The sequence below is a fragment of the Brassica oleracea genome, chromosome C7 (assembly GCF_000695525.1).
Source record: "Brassica oleracea var. oleracea cultivar TO1000 chromosome C7, BOL, whole genome shotgun sequence".
Lineage (NCBI taxonomy): Eukaryota > Viridiplantae > Streptophyta > Magnoliopsida > Brassicales > Brassicaceae > Brassica > Brassica oleracea.
In genome coordinates, this window is record NC_027754.1 from 14746891 (window position 1) to 14757384 (window position 10494).

At 32.4% G+C, this 10494-nt stretch overlaps 2 protein-coding genes across 2 annotated transcripts; both read left to right on the forward strand.

The window, feature by feature from the left end:
* Positions 1-3284: 3284 nt before the first annotated feature.
* Positions 3285-4815, forward strand: LOC106301971 (cyanate hydratase). The gene is made up of 4 exons (XM_013738472.1): positions 3285-3638; positions 3713-3784; positions 4380-4488; positions 4568-4815. The coding sequence occupies exons 1-4, from the start codon at positions 3367-3369 to the stop codon at positions 4619-4621; spliced, it is 507 nt and encodes a 168-aa protein (XP_013593926.1). The 5' UTR covers positions 3285-3366; the 3' UTR covers positions 4622-4815.
* Positions 4816-7802: 2987 nt separating this feature from the next.
* LOC106301645 (uricase) lies at positions 7803-10322 on the forward strand. Its single transcript, XM_013738095.1, has 8 exons — positions 7803-8197; positions 8525-8617; positions 8697-8772; positions 8857-8966; positions 9361-9452; positions 9539-9712; positions 9797-9890; positions 9960-10322. The coding sequence occupies exons 1-8, from the start codon at positions 7997-7999 to the stop codon at positions 10041-10043; spliced, it is 924 nt and encodes a 307-aa protein (XP_013593549.1). The 5' UTR covers positions 7803-7996; the 3' UTR covers positions 10044-10322.
* The last annotated feature ends 172 nt before the right edge of the window (positions 10323-10494 follow it).

Here is a 10494-nt window from a genome sequence, read left to right on the forward strand (position 1 = left end):
GAAAACGAAAGTATATGTATATATAATATTATTTCATTAAAAAGGAAAGTTCACAAAATAGAAATATTCCATTTTAAAAATATTTCTAAATAACATAAAATATATGAAGTAATAAAATATTTCTTTATATCTATATTTTCTTAGATGAAAATATATATTTGCATATAATGTGATTTCATGAAACAAGGTTAACACACATAATCTTGATATTAGAAAAAGAAATATGATTTCTTTTAAAAAATAATTTTAAACAATACAAAAAATATATATTTTCTAAGTAACAGAAACAATTTATATATATATATATATATTTTCTTAGATGATTACATAAAATAATTAAGTAACATAAACTGATATGTGTTTAATTGACTAAAAATAGTCTATAGTTAGTATTATTGAAATGTTTTATTTTTTTTAATATTTAGTTGGTTATAATACCTTTCAATTAAAGTAAATTTTTTTATAAATTATATTTTACTTATATAATATGATTTTTAAAATACAATCACACAATTTTTTAAACTGCTTATTTTTTAAGAGATATTAAAAATAAAAAGAAATAACAACAAATATTTTAAAATAATCTAAAGCTATATACTTTTACGAGGTAGATATATTATATTTTATTATTATTAAAATTATTTATTTTCATAAAACTAAATTTGCTTTTAAATTTTATGTTTTTATGTTTGTGGAACTTAATATGAGTACAATTAAAATACCAAAGCAAATCTGAATCTCATTTTAAAATTATTTAAAATAAATTTTAGTTTACCATTTTATAAATCTAAAGCACAAGATTATTTAGCATTTATAAAATATTTTTATTATTGTAAATATTGATATGTGTTCATCAACTTCCAAAAATATATTAGTTACTTTTGTATGTTCATATTGATTATCGCTTTATTTTCTAAATTTTGTTAAAAAAATAAACATATAATATGATAAATATTATGAAACTATATGCACATTTAAACAATAAATAAAATTAATTTGATTTTACTTAATTATAATAAAAAATAATTATACTTCACTTTGAATTTTAAAGAATATATGTAACTCAATATACTCACAACATGAGGGACTTGACTAATCCAACTTATATCTAAAATCATAGATTTAACTACAATAATAATTTTATAATTAAATTTATTCTATAAATGTAAATTATATAATGACTCAAAATATATTAACAAATGAAAATAAAATATTAACCAACTGTTACAATTTAGTTCTTTTGTAAAATTTATATATATGTATGAGTTTGTAAAATATTATCGTTATATTAATTCACGTAATTTGAAATCAAACACTTTGGTTTATTTTATATTTCATTCTAATCACAATATTTCTTAATTTATACATAATTTTCCTAAAATATATTTACATATCTAAGACTACAACCAACGTAATTGAAAATAAGAAAATTAACCATAATTTTAATATATTAAAAAACAATAATATAGTTGAATTCAGAGAAATAGATGCAATCTAATATACCCAAATGATAACTAAATCGACCATAAAAAACAACAAACCCGACTAGATATAAAATATCTAAAATCATATGTCTAATTAAAGTAATATAATATTATTATGCATACAAATTATAGATTAATTTAAAATTAAAAATAAATAGCAATCAATTATTATAGTATATTTATTTTATATAAATATATATAAATACTTTAAAAAAATTATAAAAATATTTCAAAAATATATTTTGAATTTCAAAATAAAACTTTGAAAAAAAAAATTCGAAAAAAGTTCAAATTTTTTTAATAAAAAGTTAGGATTTGAAAAAATAAAATTAAAAAAAAAATTTATTATTTAATATTTTTAATTGTTTTTAAAGTTTTTTATTTATTTAAATAATCATTTATTATATATATATATAGAATATGAGTATAAAAGTCTTTTGCCTCTTAAAAAAAAATATTTTTGAAAAAATATTTTTATTGATAGTTAACATCAATAATTATACCAACAAAGTGGTAAACGTAAAAATTCTCTTCTTGTTTTTTTTTTGATATACCATTTTCTTTTCAACTAGACAATACTACGTGGTTTCATATGGACTCTAAAACCTACCAATGTGTAGGTTTACACTTCTTTTTTTTTTCCGTCAATTTTAAATAATTCAAAAAGGTTGAAGCCCAAAATTTACATAGCATAAGCCCACATTACAAAGCATAAAGCCCACATCACAGGGCAACCAAATAAACCAAAAGGCCCAAGGCCCAAACAGAACCAGACACCCGCTTGCGACCCACACGTCAAGGAGGCCGGATACGTGTTCGAATCTTTACCATCTCATCCCATCCCCTCAACTTGATCGACGCCGCTTCGAGAGCAGCACCACTGGACCCCCGTTTCGTCGGAGCTCGTATTACCGTCGAGCCTCCATAGAAACCACTCAAAGAACTCATCCCAAGTCACCCAAACACCCTCCCCAAGGAGTTGAAACCACAAATCATCTCTCTTAATTCACGCTTTGTCTTAAAATCGGAGAGCTCCATCGATTAAATCGAGATCTCATCCAGCAAACTGAAGCCGCAAACTACCGGAACCATGAACCACTAACCACACCCAAACCAGAAACGGGGACAAACCCTAAACCACGAAATATTGAATAAAAAAAAACTAAAGCCGGCAACGTAAGACTATGGAAGCCTTCACCTCCCGGTGACAAAAGCCGGCGATGACGGAGCTGAAGAAACCCCAACCTCCCGGAGACTAGGACCGGGGGCGATGGAGTTGTATAAGCCTCCACCTCCCGGATTTGGAACTTAGACTGACAAGCCGACTTCACCACGCCATAACCCTCCACACGACCGCGTCGTTACTCCAGCCGCTTAGCCACCAACGCTGTCGGAACACTTTCCGATTTTACGACGACGGTTGGATACTGGGCCAAATCTTCAATAAGGCGGTCGGGGATAGCAAGAGCAGGAGAAGCATGAGATGAACATCTTAACGAAGAACAGAGGGATCCGGCGACGGCACGCTCACTCACGCGCCGGCCGTACGCCGGACCCGAAGTAGATCTACTTTCTCTCTCTTGAAACTCTCTCTCTTTTGAGCGCGTAGGTTTACACTTCAAGATAATAATTTTTTTTTCTAATTAAAATTGATTAAAGTCGAATAAGTTTGATTAGTTTTGAGTAATATCAAACTAATAATTTCATTCAAAAAAAAAATATCAAACTAATTGACTATCGAACGAAAGCGATATTTTTTTTTTGTAAACCAGTAACGATCGGTTAAGAAGCCTAATTAATTGATAAGGTGTTGAAAGAAAGAGAGGAGGCTAAGGGAAGTGAGAAGCGAAAAGTGATTACTCTCCACTTGTTTGGTCAAAAAATGGAAGCGGCGACGAAGCAGAGCTTTACAAACCGCATTCTCGCCCTCAAGTCAGCCTCCGGCAAGACTTACAGTCAATTAGCGGCGGAGACAGGGCTCACCAACGTCTACGTGGCTCAGCTGCTCCGTCGCCAAGCTCAGCTCAAACCCGAAACAGTGCCCAAGCTCCGTGCAGCCTTACCTGCTTTGACCGAAGAACTCATCGCCGCCATGATGTCTCCGCCGTGGAGATCGTATGATCCAAACCTCATCCAAGAACCCACCGTCTACAGGTTTTTTTTTATTCTTCTTCCTTTGCCACGAAGTTTATTAGTTTCTGGGTATTAAAGTTGATGGCTTTTTATAGGTTGAACGAAGCAGTGATGCATTTTGGTGAGAGTATAAAGGAGATCATCAATGAAGATTTTGGCGACGGCATGTAAGTTTTGACTATACTTTATATTCTTGTATTGGTATGAATGGAATGAATCACTATATTGTTTAGTGTAAAGTCTGAGTTTTTATGGTCGCTCAAAGGGATCTTGATGTAGTATTAGAATCATTTGCTCTGTTTTTTGTTCATTTGCTAAGGATTGAAATGAAAGTTACTTGCTTTATCGACATGTGTGTTCCTGCTCTGGTGTTGTGATCATATACACACTGTAAATTATAGGAGGTCCCGTCCGTTTCTTCATTCAGATTCAGTATCTAGTATCTAGATTCGGTGTAAAAACTGTTTGCTAATATCTATCTATAGGCAATCTACCATCTTCTACAGTCGCTTTTTTGTTTCCCTTTATTCATTTTTGGTCCATTGTTTCCTGGTTTGCTTCTTCCATAAGCTTAAACTCTGTCCTATAGGCCACTGCTGGTTCTTCTAGTGCTCATAGTATTAGCTTCTTCAGTAACTAGAATGTTCTTTGTGATTAAATTAGAAGGCAGTAGATTCCTCTTTACGAATAAGATTGCTGTTAGAAACCTTTGAGTCTCTGTTAAAACTGAGCCTTTTCTTACATTGTTGTGTGTGTATTCAGCATGTCGGCGATAGACTTCTATTGCTCTGTGGACAAAGTTAAAGGAGTTGACGGTAATAACCGCGTTGTCGTGACACTTGATGGGAAGTATCTTTCTCATTCCGAACAGGTTAGTGTTTCGTTTGTTAATCCATATTATTGATACAGTCACTAATGTTTTGAATAATTTGGGGATCATTTTGTTGCAGAGGACTGAGAATATGGTCTCAAGGCTAAACCTCAAGGGAAGTACAAGCGAATGATATGAAAATGTAAGAAGAAAACGATTCATATGAATGTAAGCAGCAATCCATGAAGGCTTTTATGTCTAAAGCTGTAAACATTGTAATATTTATGGTGTTTGTTTATTCTGTACTCTATGCAACTCCAGCCTCGAGCTGTTTCAGGTTGAACAACAGTGAATAAAATAAAATAAAAAACAATGAAACCTTTTCTAGCTTCGTATTCAATATTGTTTAATTTAGTTGTAATTTCATACTAAATATCAGTTGAGTATCAAAAGGATGCTGCTTTTGTGGGATGGACTACTACTCACATCGACTCTTCCAAGTAACCTTGGTGGTTTGTGTGTCAATGCAGAGTGTGTCTATTTCAAGGTTGGTAACAAAAACAATGGGAAACTCTTTAAGTTGTTGCAGAATCTCGTTTGTCAGCACTTCCCACTGATAAGGCCATGAAAGCCAAATGTGCTAAAAACATGACAGTACAGCTCATCCTTTCCAAGATTCGGAAAATAATAATTTACGGAGAAGATGACTACCATGATGTCTTGAGAACAAGATCATTAAAAAAGGTTAATTAGGATTAAAGAACCCACGCTCTCAGTCTACTCTACTATTCTCGCTATATCTCCTTAATGTTGAACGTTCTGTATATGGTTTTATGATCCCTTGCTTGCAAGGGGAAATCTAGCTTTGGCTGTTGATGACGATGGCTTATGTACTGAAAATGATCCATTTCAGTTGCCGTTATGTCAAAGATGCAGACAAGTATTTTACTGATGCCGTCAAGGTGGTTACTGATGCCTAAATGTTTGTAATAGGGCCACATGAGTTAGTTAAGATCACACTTACTGATTTGTTACAATTATTTTGTTATTTCAGGCCAAAGGAAGGCTTGTTAGTCAGGGAGATTTACTCACTTTATCCAATTTACTGGCCGCCAAAGACTCCTCCTCTCATATACAGAGATCAGTTCTCGAGTTGCGGAGTTGGTATGCTTCATGTTTAACATGATTTTTTTAGTAGAGGTCTTAGTTTTTGGGTTCGTTTAGTAGTATAGTTCCAGTGAGGCACTTCGTCTCGCTGGTCCTTGTCTTGAGTTTGGCTTAAAAGATGTAGGCTTTCGTCTTGTCACCCAGTCCTGTTAAATATCTTTGAATTGATTACATCTATATGCCATCTTTCTGCATATTGATTTGCGAGTTAATCGCCACACTGTTTAGGATATCTGGCCTAATTGGCTCGTAGATATTAGCAAAGATGATACAAAGCTTATTATTTAATTTCATGAGACGTTTACATGTTGAACTGTTGAAGCTTGATTAGGCCTGTGTGCAAGGAGCAGTTTTAGAAAACAATAAACAGGTGTTATCCCATACTTATGTTTATGCCACGCTTTATCAGGTCCTTTGATTGCTTGTTTGAGAGTAGGTGAATGCATTGTGCAAATATCCATGATCTGATTATAAATAATACTCTAATAGTCAATGATTGCACTTAATTAAGTGATAATTTTAGGCTGATTAATCAATGAGACCAGTCCAATACCCCGATTCACTAGTGACTCGAGTTTTGCGGAGAAAATACCGAATGAGCTCGCCTTTGCGAATATGCTCAATGAATAATCAATTTGATTTAAGATTTGCACACAATCTCCCAAAAGTCCGAAATTAATTTCTGAAATACCAATCGAAAAACATTTCAATTCACCTTAAAAGTCCGAAATTAATTTCTGAAATTTAAGATTTGTATGTATATGTGTTACATGTATCTATATATTGTTTATTTTATTATGCATATAGAATAGATCGAGAGAGAGAAAAATTATATTTCAATTGTATAGCTTTAAATAAAATAAAATTCAACAAATCAATGTATCCTTTTTAAAAAAAAACTCGAACCATACTAGTATAAGATAATATAGATTGAAAATCCATTTGATGTAATATATAGTATAAAATATATAAAATATATAAAATATATATTTATTTAGAAAGATTCATTATATTTTATGTGTAGAAAAAAAATATTTTTAATATATAAAATAAAAAATTTAATAATTATTTTAACATAAAGTGAAAGCTACTAAAAGTAAAAAGGAGAAACACATTTGTAACATAATTTTTTTTTTCGAAAGACGTGTAATTCAAGGATAATAGAAGTTAGAAAAATTCTGATAGTACTTTTTAAATTTTTATCACAAAATAGATAGCTCTCAATGAAAAAATGACCAAAATAAATTTTATTAAAGAGTAAAAATACATTTTTACCTTAGAGTTAACTAATCTACACTTAGAATTTAGAGTTAAGGGTGAGTTTCTGGGCATAGATTTCAAATTTAAAAAGGATAAAAAATATATATTAAAAATTTCAAAATAAAAAACGGCTATTTTGGTTATTTTTAAAGCTATTTTGATGACAAAAAATTAAAAATAACTATTTAAAAGAATTGTCAAAATAGTTATTATACAATATACATAGTATATTCTAGTCTATAGAACAATATGGTCATTTGATGAATTATTGATTTCTTCTGATTATAAAAGTTAAATTTCCTTACAAAGAAATCAATACATAAATTCATACTTCACTTTCTATTTAAAATTAAATCTTTCTAATTATATTAGGTTTTCAACTCTTAAATATAACAAAACTGATTATTCAAAATAAAGTAATAAAATTCTGTTTACTTATCCTACAGAGCTAACATAAAATTTAATTTAATTTGAATATTTTCCTCTTAAAAGTAAAATAATACTTTCAAGATCTTGACCCTCCTTTTAATTAACAAAAAAAATTATGATTGTTGATGTATAATAAACGATTTAGAGACAGTCCAATATAGGGGAAAATAATATATTACTGCCAATAGTTTCTCCATGTATACAGTACGAGAAACATTCAAAATAAATTAAATAGCATATAAACTAAAATTTAACTTAAGCAAAAAAAAAAAAAAAACTTAAAACCGTTGTGGGGAAAAAACTAAGAGCATAATTATTGGAAGTTCTCAGAGTAGGGTTCTTACCGGAATATAAGAACATTAAAAGTTAAGAACCGGTTCTTAAAACTCTTATTTAAGAACCGATTTTTAGCTTTTTTAATTAAAAGTTAAGAGACGGATTCTTATATTCCGTTAAAAACCTCGTATTAAGAAATCCCAATAATCATGGTCTAATACCGCGGAATGTCCGTGAAAACTAACGCCTTCTGTACACACGTCAGCTTTCAACTTCGTAGAAAGAAATTAATGTGCTGTCTGCAATCAAATCCCAACACGCTTTCTTTCTATATTCATACCTATCGATCCTCCTCTATTACTGAATTCGATCTCTCCATCTTCGCTCTCTTAGCTTTTTGATTCTCTAGTAAATCGTACGATCTGTATCAGTTTCAATGGCAGCAGAAGGGGTGAGAGTGGAGCAAAGACATGGGAAGGCGAGAGTGAGAGTTGGGAGAGTTTGGCGTCAAGGCGGCGATGGATCTCATCACTTTGTTGAATGGAACGTTAGCATCAGCCTTCTCTCTCACTGCCTCTCTTCTTACCACCGTGACGATAACTCCGACATCGTCGCTACCGATACCATGAAAAACACCGTAAGTCACTCCAAAAAACAGACAAAAACTTTTTTGACTAATCTTGACTCGAAAAAAAGACAAAAAGCTTTGATGTTTGTATTACATCATCTTACTGTTTCTTCTCAAATCTTCAGTTACTTGCGATCATAGTTTATAATCTCTGTCATCTTGGACTGTAGATCATAGGATCATTGTAATGAAAACAACTTGTTGGATCTTGAGGCTGTAGATATATGTTCTTGTTCTTGTTCTTGCCCTGTTTCTTGAGAATCAACCACCTTTTGTTCGTTTGATTGGAACGTATCCAACTTACCTTTGGTGTCTGTTATGTTTTTGAATGAAAAGGTTTATGTGAAGGCGAAAGAGTGTGGAGATCGACTCTCTGTAGAGGAATTTGCAATACTTTTAGGGAATCACTTTTCCTCCTTTTATCCACAGGTATATATATCAGCTCAATATACACTCTTTAAAAGCGTGTGTGTGTACCCATCTCTCTTTTCTTGTTTATTGTTACAAGGTTTACACTGCTATTGTTAATATCATTGAGAAGCCGTGGGAGCGTGTATGCATTGATGGAAAGCCCCATTTACATGGTCGGTTTTGTGACTCTTCTTTTCGAACCAGTTTTGCTTTGGTTTGATTAAGTTTCTCAGTAAAGGTTTTTGTTTTGTTTAAAGGTTTCAAGCTTGGGTCAGAGAACCATACAGTGGAGGCTACAGTACAAAAGTCTGGTGCACTAACCTTAACTTCTGGTGTTGCAGGACTAGCTCTGCTCAAGACAACCCAGGTACACAGCATTTTGTTTTTCTTTTTGAATTTTCTGGCTGTGGCGAGTTAAATGTCGTTTGGCTAGTGTTTCCTGCGATGCATAGAGTTATTGGTTTGCAAATGAATTCTTTTTGGTGTTTTTCTTCTTTTATTGGCGGTCTTCTCTTGTTTAATCCCTTGCCGAGTCTACTCTATAAGAAAGGGAAACACAATGTAGATCGTTATACCTGTCCTTGTTTGTATATAGCTGTTAGAGATACAAGTCTGCTCCTCTAACTTATGAAGTTGAAGGAGAGGAAAAGCAAAGAAGAATGATATGAAAAAACGAGATTTGATGTTAGTTTATCAGTCTGTTTTAGAAAGATACTGATAACTCATTACTCACAAAAAGCCACTTTAATGAAAATGAACAGTCAGGATTTGAGAAGTTTGTGAGAGACAAGTACACCATTCTGCCGGACACTCGAGAGAGAATGCTTGCCACAGAGATGAATGCATCTTGGAGGTATGAGTTAAATAATGATGCTACTACATACATTTCTTATTTGTGATTGATTCTTCAAACCGAAACTAGACGTTCATGGTTGATAGGTACTCATATGAGTCTGTTGCAAGCATCCCAAAAAAGGAACTCTACTTCAGTGAGAAGTTCATGGAAGTGAAGAAAGTTCTAATGGATACTTTCTTTGGTCCTCCAGAAACCGGTGTGTATAGTCCTTCTGTCCAACGCACACTCTATCTTATGGGAAGCGCTGTACTGAGAAGGTACCATCATCATATCTGTCCACATTGTCTTCACTTTTTTTGGGTGTGATTCTTACCATGATCAGATTCTTTTGACATGTTCAGGTTCCCTGATGTAGCATCGATTCACCTTAAAATGCCAAATATTCACTTCTTACCTGTAAATCTTTCAACAAAGGAAAACCCTTCAATGGTTAAGGTAAGAATCTTCATGTTTTTACGATGACATTCCAAGATATGAATGGTTTCTGATAAATTGCTTTTGCAGTTTAAGGATGATGTGTATTTGCCAACGGATGAACCTCATGGATCTATTGAAGCAACCCTAAGCCGCATAACCTCGAAAATGTAAAAGCTTTTGGACAATGCAATGACAGTTTAAAGACAACACTTCACATGTTCTACAACTTTTGGCTTTTTTGCCTTGTTTATGAAATAAAGAGGGGCACTCTTCATGAGGTGTTAGCTATATGTTGCAAGAAACTATGGTGTCTTTGAACACAAAAAAATGTATGTGATGCATGGGTTTGCATTTATATGCTATATAAACCATGTACATGACCTTCCTTGTACCCAAAATGTTTCAACTTGAATTACAATGTTGTTGTAGTTGAAGTGAATCATTGCTCAACTGCTTGAGTAAAGGACCAGGCACACTATTGAAGGTTGTCATGATCATTGCCTGTAGAAATAATTGAAGTATATTCTGGAGACAATATATGATTGTGGGCATGTTTGTTTCTCCATCTGGATGGACCATCTGGATGGACCATCTGGATGAAGATGAGAGTTTTGTTTGTTTA